The sequence below is a fragment of the Furipterus horrens genome, unplaced genomic scaffold, assembly GCF_987537825.1.
Source record: "Furipterus horrens unplaced genomic scaffold, mFurHor1.1.pri manual_scaffold_6, whole genome shotgun sequence".
NCBI lineage: Eukaryota > Metazoa > Chordata > Mammalia > Chiroptera > Furipteridae > Furipterus > Furipterus horrens.
Window position 1 is genome coordinate 184,948,603 of NW_028327176.1, and position 24,625 is coordinate 184,973,227.

Below are 24,625 nucleotides of genomic sequence, written 5' to 3' on the forward strand. Positions count from 1 at the left end.
CTTAGTGAGCACGTCCCTGTTGTCCTCTGTTAAAGAGGTGACACTACTGAACTGTAAATATCAATTTCCTGTGCCACAGAAGATTCATACCATGTTCTTCACTTCTTCACGTCCCACAAACTCCACTGTCCTTGAAAGCAAGATTAAAATAATGAACTATGTATGTACTATCATATCTAGGCATTATGATTTCTTTGTAAGGCCATGACAGAGGTCCATATCCTCAAGAAATTGGAAGGGCCTTCTAATGCTTATCTGATAACAGTTAGTTCCAATCAAATACTTAAGGAACTGACCATCAACATCCATAGCTCCCTTTACGGCAGCAACTGGACTGGGAAATATAAGAAATGCGATGCCTTCAAGAATAGATGAGATTAGGAAAATCCACACATATTGCCAAGTGTCCTTCATAATAACATCATTTTTAAAGCCTTTATAATGTTACGCACGCCTGCATTATTTTTAAAAGCAACCTGATGACAAGGTTCCGATTGCTTTGAAGGCACTGGAGAAAGAGTATGGCAGAAGGTGGCTGGCAAGTTGTCAAGCCATGAAGGCGTCTTCCCCTTTTGTATAAACAACATGCACTGAGGTCATAATGACAGCATTCCAGCGGCAACTGCTGCTCCTGGGACGACTGCTATTGCCCTTCGGGGAGCAGCCTCAAACGCCCGTGGTCTGTTAGGGTTTGGCAGGCTCAAGTGTACAAGACAATTGTACCAAGTTGTCACCAAATGCTTCCCACGATGTCAGCAGCCCATGGATGTATCGAAACAATAACCTGACCCATTTTGTCTTCCAAAGGGTTTCCCTGATCAATTCTGCATCCCACTTCTCCACGTTAAAATTCAAACAAGTCACCTTGCCCTTTGGGTCAGAAATTGATCACACTCTCTTAGACTGCAAATTTACGAAGCATGCTTTGGAGAAAGATACAAGTCCCACATTCTCCCTATTTCTTTGTCAGAGATCTCGAAGATTGTATGCCAGGTCACAGCTCACTTTGATAGGATCCTGGTATAAGGAAAGGCTAAATATTTGTTTGAAACAGAACTGATGCCGCAGTAATAAACTCTCATAGCAAAAGATCAGTTCTCTCTTGTCACGCTGACCCAGGGTATTCCGCCAGGTACCGTCAGTCTGCTGTTCAGTGTGGGTGGGCTAGGACCCACTTCTGTTCCTAAGAGGAACCTGGATTTTCCTGCAGCCATTTCTAAATTACCGATAAAGTTAATTAAGTTGATTGTCTAAAAATCACTTCTAAAATATTTGAGGTTTAATCAAATAGGGTGACATGTAAGGATCTTTAAAACAGTATTAAATGTAAAAACAACTATGGATCCGATTCAAACTATGTACAAATCCATTAATATAAATGAAAATAATTAAATATGAATATGTAGAAACATTTATGCAAATGCCTAGGAAAGATTCTGTTAGATGACCACACCCAAATCTGAAACAGGAGAAATGACCTGCAGGAAGGGGAAAATTAGATAATCCTTAAAATTATCTTGAGTTATAATGATTACATTGAAAAAATAATAATTTCTGTATTACAAGACAAAGAAAAGTAACATCAGCAAGCAGCAGAAGGACAATGGGGAGAGGCATAAATATATGAAAACAAATCACATTCCATAGCCCCCAAATGTTTAATCAGCGAGGCCTTTCCGTTAATGTTCCTGTGATGACCAAGTTGCTCCATGAGGCTGCATTCTGTCCCCCACGTGCGAAGCAGCTGTTTCCTACCATTCGTTATCTGTTTCCCCCAAGGCCGCAGACACTGAAAGGAAGTTCTCTCTGGTTCCAGAAGCCGAGCATGTAAACCTGCATCCACACCTTCACCCCAATGGCATCTTGGAGGTGGGGCAGGAAGGCTCCAGATAGAAACTTCTGCCTTTAGGTTTTTGAGTGCGAGGCAAGGCATTTTTCCTGCACCTTTTTCCTGGATCCCATCACAGCCATTGAGTCTCTGGGCACCTAACAAGCCACACTCATCATGACACCAGTCATCATGTTCAAAGATTTTTAACATTCGCCTGAAGAACACAGAGGGTCACTGAAGAGCTCTCGCCTCCCCTGTCCATTCTGGGGCAGGCTGGGGAGGGTGAAGAATGTGAATACAACCTACCCATTACCAACTGCCCCTCCAGCACCGCCAGGGGACTGTTGAGTTTCCTAAACATCTTCACCTAGAAGGCAACAACCTCAAGCCCATTGTGGCTGGCAAACTCCCCTTTATCCTTTAAAACCATCCTCAAACAATTGACTCTAAGCTACACACACACACACACGCACGCACGCACGCACGCACGCACGCGCGCGCAGCATTCTGTGCTCCTCTGAACAACTATTGAGTTGGCCAAACAGTTCCTCTGGTTTTTTCCATATTATGGCTTTAGTAATGCTTGGTTGTTTTTAACTTCAGTCAAAACATTTTGTTAGATTGTATTGTGACAGCTGTCATATCAGCATGCACTTGAAATACACTTATCAAAATTGGTGAATTTTTGTGCAACTATTTCAATATTGATGGAAGAAAATACACAACATTTCTGGCACATTATGCTTTATTATTTCAAGCAAGGTAAAAATGCAACTGAAATGAAAAAAAAAAAAAAAGATTTGTGCCGTGTGTGGAGAAGGTGCTGCGACTGATCAAATGTGTCAGAAGTGGTCTGTGAAGTTTCTTGGTACTATTGACATTTTGGCCAAGTAATTCTCTGCTGTGGGGCTGTCTCATGCATTGGAAGATGTTTAGCAGCACCCCTGGCCTCTATCCACTAGAAGCCAATAGCGGGAGACAGCTGACATACTCAAAATATCCAAATCAATCAAGTTATCAGTGAAAGTGAAAACTGTGGTTTTTATCTTATGGAAAAAACTAAACGGACTTTTTGGCCAACCCAATACAGATCCCCTTTTGAAATGTCCCACACCATACTGAGTAATAATTAGTGTTGGCATTTCCTTGCTAGACCGTAAGCTCCTGCTCACCAGACCCACAAATGCCGACACTGAGTCTAGTCCATCACAGATGGCTGACAGGATTATGGATCCGGGCTGCAGTACAGACAGGAAAAGAGCTATGGTGCCCATGCTGCTGGTGGGTGGGACCTACAAGGCCAGAGATTATATAGGACTTGGGGGTGGGGAACCATTAGGGTGAGGTTGGGAAAATAAGCAAAGTCATTCAGAACTGGGCATCTGGAGAACTCAGTTCTAGTTTGAATCCTGCCACTACATCTTAGCCATGGAAATCTCTGGGCCACGGCTTCTTTATAAAATGAAACAATGTATTCATTCAGTAGAACATGTACTGGGACTTCATAATCTAGGGTCATCACCACCATCAAAGTTATAGTTAGTGAGGGGAAAAACATGGAAATCATAGTTCTGGAACCACAGTCCTAGGAGAAGTCAAGAAATACCCAATTTTCCTAGCCCACAGGCCATCTTCCGGTTCACAAAGCTGAACAGGACAAGCATCTTAGTACCAGACACCTAAGATTTCTTCATTCTCAGGATCCTCCTGGTCTCCCTGATTTCAAACCTAATAAATTTTTCCCCACACCTTCCTACCAAATGAAATGCATAAAAATATCCAAGTAAAAATAAGCTGCTTTCGTCTTAACTGAGCAAGGCGTGAAGCAGCAAAAGGCAGCGACTGAAACTCTGGGTCTTTAAGGCTTGTAAACAGCCGGTAAATGAACCAGCTACACAGGCCTGCTGCCTGCCCTGGCCTCTTTCAGGCCTCTGGGGGGGGGTTTTAACTTGATTCATCAGCCCTGCTTTCTTAGAAGATGGTGCTGCCGTTAGCTTGGATTTTAACTCTCTCCTTATGGGGTATTCCATGGGTTTTTTTTTTTTTTTTTTCAGCTTTTAAATTCAGTGTACAAGTTTGAAAATGAATAACATCTAAAATATACTGTGCATTAATCCACTCGTGATGGGTCGCATCTCCCTGCACCGAGTTCTAAAGCTATAATGTTGGGGGAAGAGTATAGATATCTTACAAATATATTTTTTAAAGTAATACATGAACATAAAATAATTAGGTAAATAAAATATGAAGTTGGAACTTCATCTAGAACAGCGATTTTCAACTGGTGTGCCGCGGCATACCACAAGAATTCTTAAAACATGCTATACCCGGCTGTTTAGTCAGGGGCACTGACCTCTTTTCCCTTAGACTGTCAAGTAAAAACATGACAACAGCCAGCACAATAGCCATCTGGTGTGAATGAATCAAAATTATACCTACTTTTGTCAGGTCAGCAAAAAAATTTTTTTTTGGTGTACTACAGAATTTTAGACATGAATTTATGGGTGCCATGAGACAAAACAGGCTGAAAATCGCAGATTTAGAAGAACGTTTCTCAAGGGGGAAAGGGCATTCTGCGGCTAATACAGATTTATCCAGTTAACTTCCCCACATCAATCACTACTGAAATCCTGTTCAGGAAGCAGGCACACCTGGACTAAGGTGTAAAAACTTCCCAAACTCCTGTCACCAGCTCAAAGGTGACTCAGAGTCCATCCCATCTATAGATAAGCAAATCGGGTAAACTCTGGAGCTTTTTATTTAAGCCCCACTCCTTCCAAAGCAAACATCAGCTATGAGTCTTGTTCATAACCCAGGTCTACTGCAGGTTCCACATCACTCCAGGGGCCCACCTGCCCAGGTGCCTCTCCCAGACCTGTGGGGATCATTCTTTCACCACTTGGCACATGTAACCTACCAGTCCTTGAGAAGCCTGCAACTTTCTGGAGGGAAGCCACCCTGGTGACTAAAGAACAGAAGGACTCCGCATTCTGATAGCGATTCCCACCATGCGGACAGAAGCGGATCTTACGAAATCACTTCTTGGCTCCTGAGGAGAAACTGGGCGGGTTTCCTTAATTGGGCTTGGCAAGGTGAGCACCTGCCTCCCGCGTGGGGCTGATGGGCCAGATGATGACGGAGGACTATTACTCAATGGAATGCATACTACACCTGGGACACACCCAAGGATGACTGTCACACCCACTAGTTATCCAAAGTCACAGTGAAGCAGGAAGTGTGATAAGTTGTGGACATCAATTGTGAGAAAACAAGGAATAGGACCTTAAAGGGCTTGTCTTTGGTGACAACCTTCGCTCTTGACTTTTAATGACTGCACTCTGTACTCTTCAGATTACAATTAGCACCTGTCGCGTCTCAGAACACTACGTTAGTGGAATAACCGGGGAGAGATTTAAGAAAGCATCCACATCTTGAAGTTTAAGAGGAAGAACTGCATATTCTCTTTTCACTGTTGTTTTATATCAACATGCTTGCTCCCCACAGGGTATGAGATCCCATCTCTTGCCCCCCATTCTTCTGTAATTTATCATTTGTAAAGAACAGGGTATCTTTGTTTAATCTGCAAGTATTCTGTTGGAAATGTGAGTTTCCCCTCCTCCCCTCAGGATATCCCTGTAGCCTATGCAACAAAACAACAGCTAAAGTTTTATTAAGCACTGAAATGTTTCCCCTGTATTCTCCGTTATTTCTCAACACAAACCCTGAAAGTTTAGTACCGTATGATCCCAGGTTTAAAAAGAAGCTAGTTGACCTAACAATGCACACAAGTTGGCCAACATCACACATCTGTAAGTGAAGATAAAGAATCCAAACTTAGGCAACCAGCCCCGGTCTTAACCCCTCTGTAATGCTGTTACAGTGGCCACAAACGTTTGGAATGGGCAATGGCTCGCGCATTTACTCCTTAAGAGTAAAAATCTCTTCTATCTCATTGCAACAGCATGCCACTTTCATTACAACTTTGGGTTTATAAAAAGCATATAAAAACTAATAATTACAGTAATAAGATCTACAGTATGCAGTCAGCTTTTGTAAGAAAAATAGTTTTATAATGCTTTTATAACATTATAGTTACGTAGTTATCTCCAGGGATTATAATTACCTACCTTCACCCACAAAATTGTTTTCAGATCTTCTGATGACAATTAAAGTCATTGTAAAAGATTGGTTCCCCTGCCTTCAACACTTCCAGGAAGTCTAGCACAATTGCATTTAATAAGGTAGATTTTTCTTGGTTCCTTAGATTTCTCTCTGAATTCCTAAGATTGCTTATAGGCATTTATACTTCTTTTTCTTTTTACTAGTCTTAGAAAATGATCTTTTGCTCCTTGATTCATTAGAACATAATTTTAAGAGATGAAATTTCTATGGCAAAACTGAAACATTAATTATTATCTCAAGTTAAAGTTAATTTTAAAGTCAGAAAAATAGAAAAAAAATCAATATGCACGCTACTAAAGATTCTAGTGCTTTTTAAGAAAATATGAAGGAACAAAAACACCCTTGAGATGGGAAACAAACCCACTGATGCAAAAAGAAATTATGAAACAGAATTTCAAATTGCTGCAATATACAGAAAAGGATGTTAAATTGATAAAAGTAATAGCTATGAATGTCCCCCAAGGGATCACATACTCCCAAATCATGGGATGGGGGAGAAAAATGGGTTGGTTTTTTAAAAATGGTAACTATTAAAAACTAAAATTTTACCTTGTTCAATTATTTTAAAAACCACATCCTACTGAATTATAATTGTGGACTGCCTAAGATAGACGTTTTCTCAGACTGAGCAGTATATGTTTAATTCCAGGAATGATGTGGCAAAGTCAACCACCCACTACAAGCTGGGAAACAATGTAAGTGAGAGAGAGAGAGGGCAGCCACACCCTGCCGAGGTGGGTTCTTATTTCGTTGATTTTCATCCTACCATAATCAAGCCCCATTAGTTTTAAGTATAACCTGTGTTCCTCCAGAGTTCAGGACCTCAGAAATGAATGCCCATGTGGCTGCTTCTGGAGCTGGTATAGCAAGTATGATTCATCTGGGCCTGGGTCTAAAATGTTCAAGGCATGTGTTTTCAAGAATTAGGTATGCATGGCACCAACCTCAAAGTGCACATGCGGGGTAGGAGCGGTATGTCTTACATGCTTGGACATCCTTCTGAAGTCGGGGCACGGGGGAGCCTTCCTTAACCCTTGCATGATATTTCTAACCACTTCTAGAGAATAAATTCCTACAAATGCTATGCTACCCTCTGGCTCACCCAACTAGAGAGAAGGCTCTGAACACACAAAGACTACATTATATGCTGAGCTAGGAACAGTGATTAATCATTAATCAGCCACCCTACCAGTAGCAGATTACAGGTGATAACACAGAACACCCACAGCCCAGGGTGTAACCTTCAGGCACACCCCTTCAGCACCCCAGGCTGTTCCTCTCCATCCCTCACTGCCCCCCTCTCCTCCCCCACTGCCAGGCAGCCCAGCTCCTATCTCCAGTTTAACTCACATCAATGTTTTAGTGGCACCGTCTTTTTTTTTTATATATAATGAATGTTTTTGTTTCCTGATTCAAAAAGTCCGATCAGTGTCACATTCCACAGATCAAAAGAAATAAATACCCGGAAGTCAAGTTAATTTTGGCAGAGCCTTTAACTGATATTTCTCCTTGAGATTCAGAGGTCCCCCTGCCTTACAGCGACTGGCTCGCTCTTGGTCCAAAACCCAGAATAATGTTATGTTCCATAAAGAGAGGCTCAGTGCCTCCCTAATAGAATTCTGACCGAATAACATGGGAATCTCACAAAATACATACACACATATGCATAGTTATATGTATATGTGTGAATATATGTGTGCATTATACACACACATACACACACACACGCACCATCCCTCCACAAAGGAAAGCCAAACGTATCAAGTTCTCCCTTGGTTTCCACCTGCTCAGAGGCACAAACGGCTCTGATGACCTAGTCTCTTCCCCACACCCCACCTCTCCAGTCTCATTTCTGTCCCCCTCACTTCACGATAGATTAAGCAAAATTGAGCTCTCCCAGTTGCTCATAAATGTTATACTCTCTCTTGCTTCCCAGTTTTCTGACAAATACATTCTTCCCTCCACTCTACACCTGACTGCTTTCTGATTTTCCTATGGGTCTCAATTTGGATGTCACTTCCTCTAAGAAGCCCTCCATGCTGCACCTATTCAAATCTGAGTTAAATTCTCCTCTTCTGCACTCCTAGGATGGCCTGTAGCTTAAATGCCTGGGGACGTGCCCGTGTCCTCCACTTGACAGAAGGTGCCAAAGATACAGGGACCCTTCTCTTCCCTGCACCTGAGAAAGACATTACAAATGATTGGTGCGCAATAAATATTTGATGACTTACAGTTAAAGCTGACTGGTTTATCTCCATTTGCACCAGTTTTCCTGCTAACAAACGGCTTCTACATACGGGCTCTAAAAGGCATTATTTATATGTGATTACATGGCACTCTGAATATTTCAAATAAATCTTAAAAAGAAGGTACATCAACATCAAGGAAGTCTTCCAAGGTTTTGGACCCATCTGTAACAAATCTTTTCTACCTAAATGGTTAAAGTATGGAATAATATAGAACTCAGGTAGAAATCCGTTTGCTCTCATTTCCGAAACATGGAGCTGGGAGAGAGAATTCCTGCTGAATAATTCCTCTCTACAGAAATCACCCGTCTATAGTCATTCACTAAATCAATGGCCATGTTAGTATTAAAATAAGAGATTGCATAATGGGCAATGTACTGTTACCCAGTGCAGGGAGGGTGTGCCGTGTTCTAGTTTATCGAATATCTAATAACCAACCAGTGATCTGTTCCAAAAGTTGACAACACATTTGAAAAAGCTAAAATAAAATGCAACCAGGACATGTGTCTTACTGAGAACAAGACAGTGCGGTGTTCATTCATGGAAGTGCTTTAATATTGGGGGGACAGGGGTCTCTCGGAACATCCATTCCCCTTCTCCCATTTGCTCTTGAATTTATTCAGACTTTGTCCCCTTCAGCCCACCAACACTATGTGGTCGAGTCCACCAGTGTCCTCCACGCAACTAAATACAGTGCTCAATTCTCAGCCCTCCCCTTATGGCCTAACAGCAGTATTGGCCCAGCTGATCACCCCTCCCTCTGGGGACACTTCCTCCCTGGCCCCTAGGACACCACCCTCTCTTGGTTTCCTTCTACTCACGGGAAGCAACTTCACAGCGATCTTTGCTGGTTGTTCATTTTCCAGACTTCTAGAGGTTGGAACACCCCAGATTTACTGTCTCCTGATGCTCCCTCCTTTAATGGCATTATCCAGCCTCAAAGATTTAATGCCATGCATACCCCGATGGCCACCCAATTTCTATCTAGTTCCAACCTCCCCCATTGGTCCGGACACAGCTATCCAACTACCTACTTCATTCAGTGGACGAACAGGCAAATTTAAAATCTGGATAAGCCCTTAACTTTCTCTTCCCACACGCTCCCACCTCTCTGGAGATCAATCCTTTCAACTCCCCAGACCAAAAACTTTATGGGTATCCTCTCAAACCAGTCCACACTCTCAGTAATTCCTGCTGACCTTGCAGAATACCCAGAATATGGCATCTCCCATGGTCATCCCAGCCATAGTTTTTTGTTTTGTTTTGTTTTTTTCAATTTACTTTTTAAAGAATCTTTTTTTCAATTACAGTTGACATATAATCTTATATTAGTTTAGGTGAACAACACAGCGATCAGACATTCCTATAACCGAAGAAGTGACTCCCTGATATTTCCAGTCCCTACTTGACACTATGCATAGTTATGACAATATCATCGATGCATCCCCTCTGTTATCCATGCCTGTTTTTATAACTGCCAATTCACACATCCTAACCCAGAGCATCTTAACTCGTTTCCTGACGCCACCTTTGCCCCCTCAGTCTTCTCAACACGGCAAATGTTGTGATCTTAAAATATAAACCTGATACCACTCCGTCGCTCAAAACCCTCCAACAGCTCCCCAAAACACCCACTTAAAGTCAAAATATAGAAAAGGTCCCTGAGGCTCTGCACCAGCTGGTCTCCCTCTCTTCTTCGATCTCTTTCTTCTGCCGTTCTTCCTTTCCGCTCCAGCCACACTGGCCTCCTCGTTCCTTCCCCGTGTCAGGCCCTCTGCCAAGCATATTCTTCTACATGTCAGCTGCAGTGGCCACCAAAATCTTCCGCTGCTCGGCCTAGTTAAACTACACCCCCACTCCCTTCCTGCATCCACCTCTGGCCCTTCCCCACCGTATATATCCTCTCTCTGCCACGAATTTTACTTTCTGCCTGTCTACCCCTATCAGGGGCCGGGACACAGGAACTACTGCCTGTTTTGTTCTCTACTGTTTCCTCAGCTCTTGGAACAATGCCATCCACTGTAGGCACTCAATCAATACTTGTTCAATGAATGCACAGTGACGATCGACCCTTACCAGACTTGGGAAAAGTGTCAGTTAACAAGTCACTCTACTTAATAGACGGGGGTGTGCAGAATTAGACAGTATTTCTCTTAAGGCATCCCAGTGACACAGACTTCATTCAAAACTTCATTTCCAGAGCTAGATTTAATGTGACAGCATCGTTTCAGAATATCAAGTACATGGAGTTACTATCCATTTAAAAACCATAGATAAGAAATGAACAAGTTTGAATGGAAATGTCACCATGCAGAGCACTGGGAAAGATTTTTTTTAAGAAAAGTGACCTCCCATTTTATAGTCGATCCTATTGAATAAAGGTTCTTGTGACTATTCATTAGGGAATCAGGTTAACTTTGCCTGAGGGGCATCACAGAAGAACTCGCCTCTCTCTCTAAGGGTTGGTTCAGCCAATGATGAATAAGAAACGGCCATGCCATGCCTGTTGAGCAAGCACCTGCCACCCCCTCCCTGGCATGCCAGGCCCTTGAAGAGCCTTACACATCCTTGGCGCTATTCCGGCCGGGCCTTCTACTCACCGTTTGCTTTGGCAACCCAAAGGAGGCACTAATCTCAGGGAACCGGTTCCCCCACCCACAATGCAATTGCAGCCCGACACGTTAGCCAGACGACTTCTCTCACTAAGACTTCAGGGGTGACTCCAGACGCATTTTGCACTAATCAGCACGGATTTTCTAACCCCTTTTACAGGCTGTCCTAATCCTCTCTGTTATTTTGTGTTCTATGACTTAGAAAGCGCTGGAGAGAAATAATTCTGGGTGTCATCTTCATGTATATTGCATCATTTCACACTCAAGTGTGAGGGCCTGAATTTCAGCTAACACTATTCTATTTTCACACATTTCATGCGTCAAACTGCAGAATGTTTACACCTCACAAAGACACGAGTCTATTATAGGGCTGCTATGAGCGAGGGCACTTTCTAATGGCTGTTTCTTCAAGTGTTTAAATCAGACAAGATGTTGGTACCACGCAAGACGCATCGTCTACAAATGAGAATGGCTTTTGAGGTTGGTATTTGCAAGGGGAGCCCACTCGTGAACCCACAAAGCAGCGGCTCTCAGAAGATGTTTTTAAAGGTACTTCCATGTCAGGGTACTGAAGCCCCTTCTCACCACACCCACATTCAGCTCCTGCACACTACTCCTGGGCTGTGTGTGCCTCTCCACTTTTCCTCCTTCCTCCCTCTCCCAAGGCCTCTTCAGTTCCCACCCAGAGTCTGCCCAAGTGCCTCCTAGAGCTGGTCCCTCAGCTTCTAGTCACCACCCCTCCACTTCCCACAGGCAATCTGCCTCCTTTCAAAACCCTGTATTATTTCCCCGCTGTCTGGTGAATTAAGAATAAACCTCCTCAAAGTCAGAGGCTCTCAAACTGTGGTTCCCAGACGACGTGAAAATTCCTGTTTGTAACACCGGAGAGTAACTCACAATGGCCTGCTGGGTTCATCAACGTAGATGAGTATTTCTGGCTTAACAATACCTGCATGGAATTACATATTACAATTTTAGCAATAATGGCATTAGTTAAGTAGCAAAATGAAATTATAGTAATAAGCAGATTTACTAAATAGTTGATCAATTTCTATACAGCTCATTGTAGTCACACCTCATAGGTATGTTTCTCATTTGGACAGTTAACACCTGATCACAGCTGTCCACAGAGGGAACTGGCTGATGGATATATTCTGTCTGTCCTATGCCAAAACAAACAAACAAACAAACAAACAAACAAAAAAACCTATGGACAGTTTTCTAAAAACAGGAGAGTGTCACATAGAAACCCAGATTTCCAGCTTTATTTGAAAACAAAAGAAAAATCAGAAGACCTAAAAACTGTAGCTCCACAGTCAGCAGAAACTGAGCAATGTGCCTTTGCATATGCCACAGTCTCTACCATTCCTTATTGTCTCACATATCCCACATTTCCATTTCTGACATTGTCTGCCTAGGCCCTGTAGGCATTTGGGTTGGCAACTCTTGTCTCAAGTCTCAGTGCCATTCCTGGTCTTCAGCCTTCACTCCTGTAAGTATCTTTTCTCTTTTGGACTACCTTGGCCTTTGTCAACTGCAGGGGCTCCTACACTCCATCTGCCCTGATTCAATGCCCATGTTCTAGAACAAAAGAGCTTTTTACCTGGAATGGCAACATACTTGCCACTCCTGAGTTTTTTGGGTTTTTTTGGCTTTTTCTTTCCCTCACTTTTCTTTATATCTGCTTGCATTGTTCAAAGCCAAAACCTAGGTGCTAAGTGAAAGAAAATGATCCACCCTCTCTCCGAAGGGAATTGGGGAGAGGGTGTTACACTCTGCCCCTCTCTTAGGGCAAGGTCTGGAAATCCCACACAAAGCCTAAACAGACCTGAAACGTTCCCCTCCTTCAGTGTTTTCCTGGGGCTGGGCACCCTGGGAAGACCACAACAAAAAGTTCCTGGGGCCTGGAGTGGAGTCCCTGGTGGGAGTGGGGGGTGGGTAACAGATTTAACTTATTCCCTGCCCCCTCTACAGAAAGGACACTTACAGACCTAGGTGCATTAACTCACTCACTGAGACATAAAACAATTCCCCCTAAAGGAAAACTTCTTCCTCATCAACCGTTACATATTAGCTAAAAGCCAACTGCAGACAGGAATTATGGGGGATAGTCTGACCTACACCGTTTATTTTTGTACATCGCCCGAGGGACCTGTTAAAACACAGCATCCTGGGTCCTACCCCCAGAGTTTCTGATTCTATGGGTCTGGGCTGAGGTTCAGGAATTTACGTGCCTCAGTTCCCTGGTGATACTGACGCTGAAAACATAACTTCAAGAACAGTAGTGACAAGATGTTGAGAGCCCATGTATGTGGCTGGAAAACGGCCTCCTGACAATCTCAGTTTAAAACCATCAGGAGCCAGGTACAGCCGTCGTGTGTTTATGGGCTCTCATTAGGTGTCCCTATGAGGCAGCGACAAATAAGAATAAAGAATTTCTCTATCTCCGAAAAGGGTCTTTCCTTACACATCAGCTTTTCAGATGATCTTCCAGCTTGACCTAGGGCTGCTTGTAACCACACCACTTCATATCACGTGTCTCTAGCTGTCTTACTCACAAGGAATATTTAAAGTTTTTTAAATACTTATTGTGAACAATTTTAGGCTTTCGTGTAGTTGGTCATTTTCACAAATGGTCCTCACAGCGTGTCATCTGCTCGTGGTCAGTTTCAGACTCCAGCTGGAATTCATATTAAGACAGTGCCCACAACGTCAGCAGGTGTTACATCGCTGGAAGTCTGGTCCACCCTCCACATTAAACTAGCTCTCCTCTACTGCAAAGATCACACTCCAGGTAGTCCTTGAGACGCTGTAATATAAAATTACTCTGAGAACATAAAAGACTGTTCAATTCACACAGGTTAGAGCTGGAAACACAGAGACACATGCGCACACGCATGTGCACACGCCTTCTCTCCTACAGCCAAGCGCACCGAATTTCCCCTCTGCGGCAGATCTCTGAAAATAGGAAATAGAGTGTTTCCTTGGACGAAAACGGTTTTCCTCAGGAAAGCATGATTCAGATGATCATAGTCACGACCTTTGCTGATAAGACCACTTAGGGGCTTTCCTGTGAGAGGGCTGACAGATACTATCCTTAAGGTGGGGGTGGAGAAACTGGGTGTGTGTAGTGAGGGAAAGCTTCCAGGTTATTCTAAGCCTACCGGCCTTGGAGTCCCTGCCACTCCCTCCCCCCCCCCGCCCCGTGAGAAGTGATGCATTGTTTAAAAATGTGTTCAACTCGTACCTGTTGAAAATTTCTCAAAATACCCTCTATTCAATTAAAAGTACCGTGGCTCTATCTACTAAAGCAAAGTAAGACAGTCTGTCAGTGGAGAAAAATATTTAAAATCAGATCTCTCTATCACTTCTTTTGATTCAAATATTTTTTTAAGTTTTTGTACAGAAGAAAGCTTTCTAATTTTTCCAACCTACTGATCTGCGTTCTAACGCACTGTTTTGCTCTAATGAACACAACCGCATTTGCCCTTGTGATCCTAGGTTTAAAAACTGTTCAATCAGCCATTTGATGTCAAAGAAAACAAACTAGGCTAAGTCCACTTCCACAAAAACCCTATTCATAGATGAATAAACAGCTTCAGAAACTGTAGCTCCCAGCAAAATGTGCCAGAAAAGAACAATAATGTGAACAAAGCCTGTGAAGGCAAGAAGAAAGATTGCGCTCTCTCTGTTTTCAATGACAAGAGAGTAATCAGGATGAGGGGAGGGCAGGGAGCTCTCTTAACACTGGCACGGAAAGAATATATGTGTATCGACGGATCCCAATTTAAAATATAATTTTAAGATGACTGCGATGTGAAGCTATCAATGAACCAACTGTCCCTAGAACTTGGCTTCTCAAGTGCTGGAGCCACCAAGATACCATCATCTCCAGAATACGGCACTGCCTTCCAGCTGGACTCCTGAATTCATTTCTGCCCCAAGAATGCCACTCACAGCAAGTCACGCCCCTACTTCCCAAAACAACTAGAAAACACGGTGAAGGCCTGACCAAGAGAAGATCCTCCATAATCTGGCCTGTGTGTGTCTCTCTCACCCCATCTCCACCCACAATCCTTGCCCTTCGTGACTCCACCAACACTTCCTTTCCTGAAATACCCCTCAGGGCCTTTGCTCTGCCTGTTTTTCTGCCTACAATGCTCTTCCCTCTAATTTTGTAATGGCTGGTTCCTTCTTGTCGTCATGCCTCAGCGTCGTCTTCTCAGGAGGCACCCTCGATGACAGCATCCAAAAATGTCCCCTCTTCTCCAGTCACTCGCCTTCACGTACCTGCCTTACTCTGAGGTGATCAGTAGCCGATATTTTCTTTTTCATCTGTTTTGTTGCGGTGCTGATTGATGTTATCAATGTTTGTCATCCCCACGTCTGTCACATTAAAGCAGGGACCCAACTGGACCCCAGAACCTAGAACACAGCAGGATGGCCAGCACCTACAATGATACCTGGAAATTAGTAGGTCCTCGGTAATTATTTGTTGAGTGAATGAAACTCGTTTTACGACAGGGTGGAATCTGTCATCCTAAGCCCTTTCCAAGAGAGATACCACTAAACTTTTCTGTGACCCCACCTTCATCCGAGACATACAAGGTCCTCGAAGGAAGTGAGAGGAAACTGTCAAACAATGAGAAGATAGAACATGGAACTGATTTAATTTACCACCTATATACCAATAAAAGGGTGGATGGGATTGCCATAAATTTTTAGTAGGCAGGTGAACGGTGACTAACAACCAAATTTATTAGTCCATAATAAGTCTGACTAATAAGTTTGGGGAGATTCATGTGCTGTTCATTATGCCACGTGCTGTCCCCATATTACCTCTCTTTTAACTCTAACTGAACTCCGGTGAGTTGGTTATTACCAGTCCCATTTTACAGATGAGAAAACTAAGGAAGGTTCGGAGAAAGTAACTTACTCACCTAAGCTTACGAACCACTTAATGCCAGATACAGCATTTGAATCCAGTTCTAGTTTATTTCAAAGCCTATGTATTGTTCACCGCAACTGCCTGAACTTCGCTCCCAAAGTAACTAAAGCGAAGAAGCTGTGAAGAATCAAAGGCAAGCAGGAAATGGGGTTATAAAAGCTGCAGGTGTTGCCTAAGAAAGTTAAATGTATTGTGTGTGCGAGTGTGTGTGTGTGTGTGTGAGAGATTCTACCAACCAGAAATATTAATTGTATCAGACAAAAAATGTGTAATATGACTCAAAATAAAAATAAAAATTAGAGAGTCAAAAAGAAAAATCCTTCCATTACTGAGTTGCATTCTGAAACAATAAAACACAATAACTACAATAAAAACAGATAACTGGCAGTAAGTATCACAGATGCTAAAAGGTCAGGTCCAAAATGCGGAGGGTCCTACTTAAGCTCTGGATTTTTTTTTAAAAAGAAGTAAATAAAGGAAAATTAAGAAAAGGTATGTGTCTCATGAGTATAAATCCTGAAGGGATAATCGGGAAACACAGAAGTCAGAAGTTATTTGAAGTTGTCCCTTTGCTACACTTGTCAATTAGGAGAGAATGCACCTGTCTCTGCCAGAGGAGGAGCCGGGGGCTGGACAGGAAAACAGAACAGAAGCCTGTGGAATCTGGTCTAAACTCCTGGCCTTTGACCTCAGACAACTCACTTAACGTCCAGAAGCCTCAGTTTCCTCATTGGCAACAGAGACGTGCCTTCACTCTGAATGTCTTAGGCTTGTGAGAGTGTCGAGAAAGAACAAACACGGGAAAACTCTGCAGAGCTCATGTAGATAACACTTGCTTTATTCATTAAGAGCCTAGAGTACAGCTCAACCAGTGGTGAAAACTCCAGAAACAGCATAAAATGAGAGTCAAGACGGCAAGCAAGGTGAGAAGATGGAAGTCCCTGAGTTCGAACACAACAAACTAGGGAGGGTCAAAAACTGAGGCAGTGCCACAGAGGTGGTGGGACAGAAAAGAGAGGTCCCCACAGCTCTGCGCAACGATGTGAACTCAAAGGGAGGTGTACAGGTAAGGACACAGAACTGAGACACCTGGCCTCGGCACAACCCATACTTTCAGATTTTGAGGACTGCCCTGGTCATTTATTTCTGAAATGACATTCAATGTCGTTTTTCATTAATAATGAAATCTCCCCCCCAAAATCAACTATGTGTGATGAGCGCCATGTAGTCACAGACGACAGGAATGTATGACTGGCCAAAAGCCCATCTCATCCTTCAAAGTCTCCCTGAGGATCCTGAGAACAAACTTCCACCACAGCCCACGGACCGCCCCCACCCCTCACAATGCCCTTCTTGCTTCTTGTCTTTAAAAAAAAAATGTTACTGTGAGAACTCTTTAAGTCCCAAGGAGTATGTAAGAAATCTCAGAGGAACGAACTCAGTTAATTTGCTAAAAACTACCTGATGCTGTTGCTAGGCGGTGCTTATAAATAGAAGCACACACCCTAAGATTAACTTGTCGCTTTATTCGGTGGCCACGTCAAGCATCCTCCAATTGTGCCATCACTGGAGAACTTGAATAAAATAGAGTCCATGTCCTATCGGATAGCAAGACCTACCGACAAAGTGTAAAAACGTGTCTGCAGCTGCGGGCTAGACCAGTGCTTCTCAATGTCATGAGCACACGGGTCACCCAAGATCTGGGTAAAAGGCAGATTCGGATTCCCTGGCCTGTGAGTCTGCATCTCTAACAATCTCCCAGGTGATGCAGATGCCCAGTCAGGGGCCAGGGGCCGGGTGGGCCAGCTGACAACTGCAAGAGTCAATCCTAACGCTATGCTCACTGAAAGTCCAGTGACTCTGAAAAAACGTTGAGGAAATACGTTTTGAAGGGTCATGATGTTGGCAAGAGGCATCTATCATTCAGCCAACCAAGAGCCTTCCTGCAGCTGCAAGTCCCGGCCCAGACCCTCTGAGAGGTGCGCAGGTGGCAGGGAAGCCTCTTCAGCACAGACTGCCGCTGAGTGAGAGGTGTCAACCTTATGACAGACCTGCCTGCCTGGAGAGAATAATTTACGTCCCGGAGCTGCGGGATGACCGAGGAGAGGAAGCAATGAAAACAAGGATGGTGATTTATTGAGAGCTTGCATAAGACCACACAGTCAGGGCTGGGACTGGGGTATGAACCCAGAGTCTGATTCCAGAGCCCACACTTGCACCGCTCAACACCACTGTCTGGTACAGGCCATGTGACAAAGTGACAGAGGGGGGAGAGGGGAGGAGAGAGGACAGCATTTAAGAGCACCAGCACTTACAAATATGGGACACTGAGCAAATACTCTCTCTCTCTCTCTCTTTCTTCATCTTCAATATGGGCTCATAATGGTTCGTATACCTCACTGGGTTTTCTGAGGATTAAGTGAAGTCTAAGTAAGGCACTTAACCCAGTGTCTGACACATAATAAATGCTTCAGTGATTTTCAGTTATTATGATTAAGAAACCTTTACTGAATTATTTGAACAGCAAGGTGCCATGAACCGTGAATGAATTTGATTTACAAACAACTTTCCTGACATATACCAAACATGTGGGATAAGACACAACCACCGGACAACTTTCTCCTACTAACACATGGCATCAATAACCCACATCCTGGGAATCCTGAAGGTCTAGTCATCCATGTGGTGAGGAGCAGAGTCCTCTAGGCAGGACCCCGGCGAGAACTTCCTGAGAATTTGGAATGGAATGAAGTCAAACTGCCTGGGGTCAAACTCTTCTGTCACTGTCCAGCTACGCGACATTGGTCAAGGTACTTAACCTTTCTGTGCCTCAGTTTCCTTAACTGCAAAATGGAAATAATAGTTCCTAATTCGAGTGGTTGCGCATATTAAATGAGCTAATACCTAATTCTTGTATATTGCTTAGACCTACGCCTGACACATGGCTAATATTTAGGGAGGATATGCTAGCTAGCATTATGATACATTGGTGAGGGTATAGCTAAAGATTAATACAAATAAATAATAATAATAACTAGATGAATTAATTCATTCTGTAGACGTCAACCTTTTCCTTAATGCACACATCTGCTTAACGACATCAACATGAGCTCTGAATCAAAAGCTCATAGCCATCACGGCCATTCTCATGCGATACCAGGAGTGGCAACGTCTACATGCAGGGCTGTTTATCAGTAGGATGTATTTATAAAATGGGGGTTGGGTAGAGAGATTAGCAAAGAGAGCTAAAAATAGCCCTATAAGCAAGTTTACATACCTCCATACATTTACAAAAAAGTCAAATACTTTCACATTACTACTATGAGAAATATTCAAGTAATGTATTGTACCATGCAATTTGGAAGCATGTCGCCTCTTGTCATCTAAGAGTGAGCCACATACTTGCTCCTTTGATCTTTTCTAGATTCTAACATAGAAAGTATCCAGGTCATTCTATGAGGCTGTCCTAAAGGGTCACAGGCATTCTGCACGAAGTTGCTTGTGCTAACCACAGGTATGCAACCTAGTCAGTATCCAGTGCCCCGGGCGCTGTCAGGTCTGGATGAAAGCAATCTTGACCAAGTCATAACGTCAAGGCCACTAGATACCAAAACCATTTGCATCTGCTCTTCCTTTTAAATGCTAAACAAACATAACAGAATGTGACTTTACACTTCTCTCCCAATCCCAAGGGGAACCAAAAATAAAAATAAAAAAGACACAAATCTGGAGGGTGTGAAGATCTCACTCCATAATCTTCCTGTGTGCCTGTTAGCATTTTTCTGGTTGTACATTATCAAGGAGGTTGGCAGAGGCTCAGGAAAGCCGGAGTGATAAATTGTAACCCTTTCTTTCCTGGGGAGCAGTACTGTGCAACAGAAATGTAAGCCACAAATGGGACCCAGCCTCAATGTGTAATTTTTTAGGTGCCACATTTAAGAAGGTAAATATAAACGGGTGAAGTTAATTTTAGTAATAAATTTTATTTAACCCAATGTTTCCAAAATATTATTTCAACATGTAATTAAAAATTCCTATGGGATGGATAATTTACATGTACATGCCCATGTGAACCTGACCTTTACAGAGTGTCACGATTCTGACCAATCACATGTCAAGGGCTCAAGAACCACATGTGGCTACTGGCTACCATATCAGATAGAGCAGCTCTCACATTCAAAGGCTGCCAAAATCATCAGTTTCTTAGGCTGTCTCTGTGATACACAGGTAAAATGGATAGACCACCTCAGTCTGGGCAAGTGGCTAGATGGGGAACTTAGCCTCTTGAATGGGGGAACAACCCCTTTTCAAAATGGGCTCTGGGCATGTACAGCTTTGACAGTAACGTTTTGTCCCCAGTACTGACAATGCTACTTACTTTTCAACCAATGGACAAGTATTTGTTGTTTTCATCTCTGTTTTAAGGAGAGCCCAGGAAATTTTGGTCACTGGACAAACCTCTTCTCAGGTAGTGTTCCCTCTCCCAGAGGAGCAGGAAAGGGCCAGGCATACCTCCCTGACACATTCCATCCATCCCCATTCCACGTGGTCTCTGTCTACTGCAAGCCTGGGAAATGAGATGCGGGGGTGATCAGTATTCACTCCGCCAGCCAGGAGGGGTTGAGGGCGCGTTTGAAAGAGGACCTCATCTTACAAGGGTTACCAACCTCACAGGCTTACTGCGATGACCAAGGACAATAAAGAGAGCTCTTAGCAACTGTAAAGCGTTATACGACTCTAGTTATTATTATTATTAAGAAAGGACATCATTTCTCACCTGAAAGAGCATATAGACGAAGGGGGAAAAAAGCAATAAGTTGTAACAGAGATGCTGAGCTGCGGCGGGGGGGCGGTAAGGCACCCATGAAAATATTGGCTGTTCTTGGTGGACTTGGTTCTCTTATAAGAGTACAAAGAGGTCTGACAAACCTTTATTCCTTTCTTTCTGGAAATCTTGGGAGGGGTTGAAAAGCAAGCGCGACAGCTCCGAGTACCAGCTTCTGCCCCTGCTCCATCGCCAGTTGCCTCCCCATCCCACTGCTGTCCCTCATCCCAAATACAGCAGGACTCCAGCCCGTGGTTCAGAACATTTTCTTCTTCCCGGGGTCTCGCTGGGGCCTAAACACGCAGCGCCACCGGGGGTACTGGCGCCCTCCCGCAGCAAAATTCGCCGAGTCCCGGGGAGTCTGGCTCGCGGTTTCTCCCCCACGCGAAGCCTCAGTGTTGGCTCCTGGGCTGCCCTCTCGCCTCCTCCAACAAAAACAGAGGCTCCGCGCGCCGCTGGAGTCTCCCTGTACCTGTCCAACCGCCCCGTCATGCCTGTGACTGCTCTGGGCAGGCGGCATTTACGAGGTCCGAGGGGAGGCACCCACACAAAGGCTCTTTGTGCGTCTCCTTCCAGGACGGGCAGCCGGGGCGCCAGGCACCTCACTCAGGCGGGGCAGAGAGGGCATCCCCATACACAGTCCCGACACTGGCACCCCCCAAACTTCCCTTCAATAGAAAGACTATCCCTACTCCCTGGTTTAAAGAGGGGGCTCCCCGCGGCTTGCCCCAGCCCATGTCCCCGGAAGCAGGCACAGGAGCTAGGGGTGCACAGACTGCTCTGAAGAAGTTTGCATTGTCGCCGCGCTCGCAGTTCTTCTCGCCTGCAGGAGGGGCTGAGCACCTCCTCCCCCAGCTCCCCGCCCGCCCCGTCCCCGGCTCCGGAGCCGCCGGGCCCCCGCGGCCGCTCACCTCTAGTCCAGTCCACCACTTGCTTGGGGCTCCACTTGGTCACGGGTTCCATGGTAGAAGGCTTCGCCCCCAGCTGGGCTAGAATCTGCGGTCAAGTCCTGCTGCCCGCGTCCACGGTCCTTCCCGGGAGAGCTCGCCCCGCGCTGTCTCCGCGCCCGTCAAGGCTGCATGGACGCGCTCAGCGGGCCATCCCAGCGCGGCTCAGCCCCAGCGGCGCAGCGCCCTCCCGGCACACGGGACAGCCGTGCGACCGCTCCTCCAGCTGCCACCGTCCAGCTGCAGCCCCTCCTTCTCCGCCCGCCGCTGCCGGGAGAAGACACAGCTGCTACTCCTGCGCGATCGCAGCTGCAGGACGCGGGGCTGCGACCCCGGACCCCCCCGGCCTCCCCTAGCTGGCTGCTCCCCGCCGGCCGCCGCTGCTCTGCGCCTCCAACCCGGGCCGCCTCCTCCCGTGCTCCGGCCGCGCGCTCCTCTCCCGCTCCAGCTCCTCCTCTTCGCAGCGTGCTCTCCCCGGGTCCCTTCTCCGCGTGCGCTGGCGTCCCCGAGCCTCCCGCCCGCAGGTCCCACCTCCTGCGCCTCCCTCTTGGCTGCACTGGGGCTGAGAGCAGAGTGGTGCCAGCGCGCTCGGGTTACAAAGTTTCTGCTCCGGTCGCTGCTCACGGAATAAAAGAGGGGGCGGGGCGGGGCCCGGGGAAACTCGTGGGAGGGGGTGGGTCCGCCCCAAACAGGCGACTCTGGCTACTTTCCCTCTCTAAGCGTTTGGCCCACACACCCCGAGCGTCCTGGGCCATACTTTCCTTTTCAAGGGGCGGGTTGTAGACCGTGCGTGCTTCCCCGGAGAACCCGCTGGCTTGGGTGAGGCCCGGATCCCATTGGTAGCAGAACAGTCTGTCTCAGTGTGAGCAACAACACACTCCGAAAAAACAGGAGAATCTGCATTACTGTTCATTTCAAATACTTTGCATCACTCTTGATCTGCAAGGAAGCCTTCCTTATTTTAAATGTCTTAGGGTAAAATTATTTTACTTTACATATTGAATGACCTAGTAACCTTTTAAATTCACTTCTCTTTGAATGCGGCCACAATGACTTCGCCACCAAAATGGGTCATAATAAATTGGTTATATATTGCTGTATTATAATATTGATATGTGCAAAGTGAGCTAATACACGTTTGGGATGTTCTCAGCCCCCCTCCCCCCCCCAAAAAAAAACAGCATTATACAATTTCAGCGACTGACAGGAGGGGACCCTTCCACCTTCATGGGACGCAGTCTGGGGCCGGAGCTACCCTGATCTGAGGGGAAATCCAAAATTGAAACAGTTACCTTTTCTCCTTCAAGTCTCCTCTCCCCCTGCACATCCTCTCTAGCCCCAGTACGCTCGACCTCCTACCTTAGTTAGAGATTCTTTTGGCACTTAATGATCCTTACATTCAATTAAGGTTAATTTATTTACATCGTCCATCCCCTTGGAGACTGCTAACCCCTTGAGGGCAGACCCTACCACCTAGCTGGTAGCACCTAGTACTGTGCTTATTCATTCAATAAATATCTGTGAATGCCTTCTGTGTGCCAACCACTACACTCATTCATATTTATTGAATAGGTGTGATATGTTCTGTTTACATAGGTCGATTTGGATGCACATGTTGAAAAGATGGCTAGCAGCAGGCCTAAACATCCATTGTACAGTGTGATGAACTAGAATAAACAGAAAGAAGCAGCATTTTAAAAAGTAAAACAGTATCAGACCCAGCTAAGAAACTGCAACAACACAGAGATGTGCAACTATTAAATGCAATGTTTTTTGTTTTGTTTTGTTTTTTAGCAAGAGTTAATGGCAGACTAGGAAACGTTGCAAAGGCAATAATAGCATTCCTGGTAGAGTAGTTGTCTTTTTAAAATAAATGATCCTTTAAACTTAATAACATCAATGGTTAAGCATCTTTATGGCAATAAGTAGGGAGAAAAGGACCTGAACATTTGTCATTGGATCCCCGGGGAAAAGTAACCAATCTTACCCACACCTTTAGTTACAGCGATCACTGTCCGCCATGTCATTTTTTTAAAAATTATGATTAAAGTGACCACATAATTTATCTCCAAATCAAAATATGCCTGAATATGAAAGGAGATATATCGATACTTACATTGGATAACATAAATATATTGGGCCACACCTTCCCTGTAATTATGAAGAGAGGGCAAGTGTTAACGATTTTGCCGTAGAATTTTACTTGATGTCTTCACAATGTTTTCAAATACATTTGCATTAGTCATTCCTAGAGAGTTAAAAGCTAAAATTCTGGGAGTCAAGCAAGAATTTTGCAAAGTTTCATCCCACGGAGTCACTGAGTCAATACACGGTCTGTCCTCAGTACAAAAATATATCATAGCTAAAGAGGGAGGCCTCGCTAAGATCTCTAAAGGGAACAACAATTAACTCTCTAAATGAATTGGCATTCTGTTTACACTTCAAGTCCTCCAGGCTAATTACTATTTAAATAGGGCCTTCTACCTTAATTACAGCTGTTAGCATGTGAAAGTTTTAGGAAGGCCTGTCTTCCTGTCTGAAAGGCAAACTTGAAGCCATCCAAAGTCACTGATGGCATATAATAAAGGCAGAATCTTAGGTAAATAGCTTTGGAAATTAAAGTGGGTACAAAAGGATCAGTTAGAGCTTTGCTGAGTTTCCTCCTCTGCTAGCTCTAATCTGTAGCTATGCTGTTACATTGTATCTGCGCGCACATTACCAAACCGCAGCTATGCCATGATTTTCAGAAGCAGACCTCCTCGTGGGCACCTTGATGTTTACCACACACAGTTCCTGACGCTTAACCAGGAGCTGAATAAATCCTTTCTCAAATTGATCGAACCCGTGCCTTGGCCAGGTAGCTCCTCTGGTGGTGAGAGCACCTACCCTATATGCCAGGGCTGCAGATTTGATCCCTGGTCAAGGTACATACAAAGATCTACCAGTGAATGCACAAAAACGTGAAACAACAGATCTCTCTCTCTCTCTCTCTCTCTCTCTCTCTCTCTCTCTCTCTCTCTCTCTCTCTCTCTCT

At 44.7% G+C, this 24,625-nt stretch overlaps 1 protein-coding gene across 1 annotated transcript in view; it reads right to left on the reverse strand.

Annotated features, from left to right (window-relative positions):
- The window catches only part of CNKSR3 (CNKSR family member 3), an 80,025-nt gene extending 57,822 nt beyond the window's left edge, over window positions 1-22,203 (reverse strand). Inside the window, exon 1 of the mRNA XM_090280000.1 lies at window positions 21,556-22,203. Coding sequence (XP_090136126.1) covers window positions 21,556-21,607 — 52 coding nt within the window. The 5' untranslated portion in view covers window positions 21,608-22,203. The remainder of the gene's footprint in view (window positions 1-21,555) is intronic.
- Window positions 22,204-24,625: the final 2,422 nt, after the last annotated feature.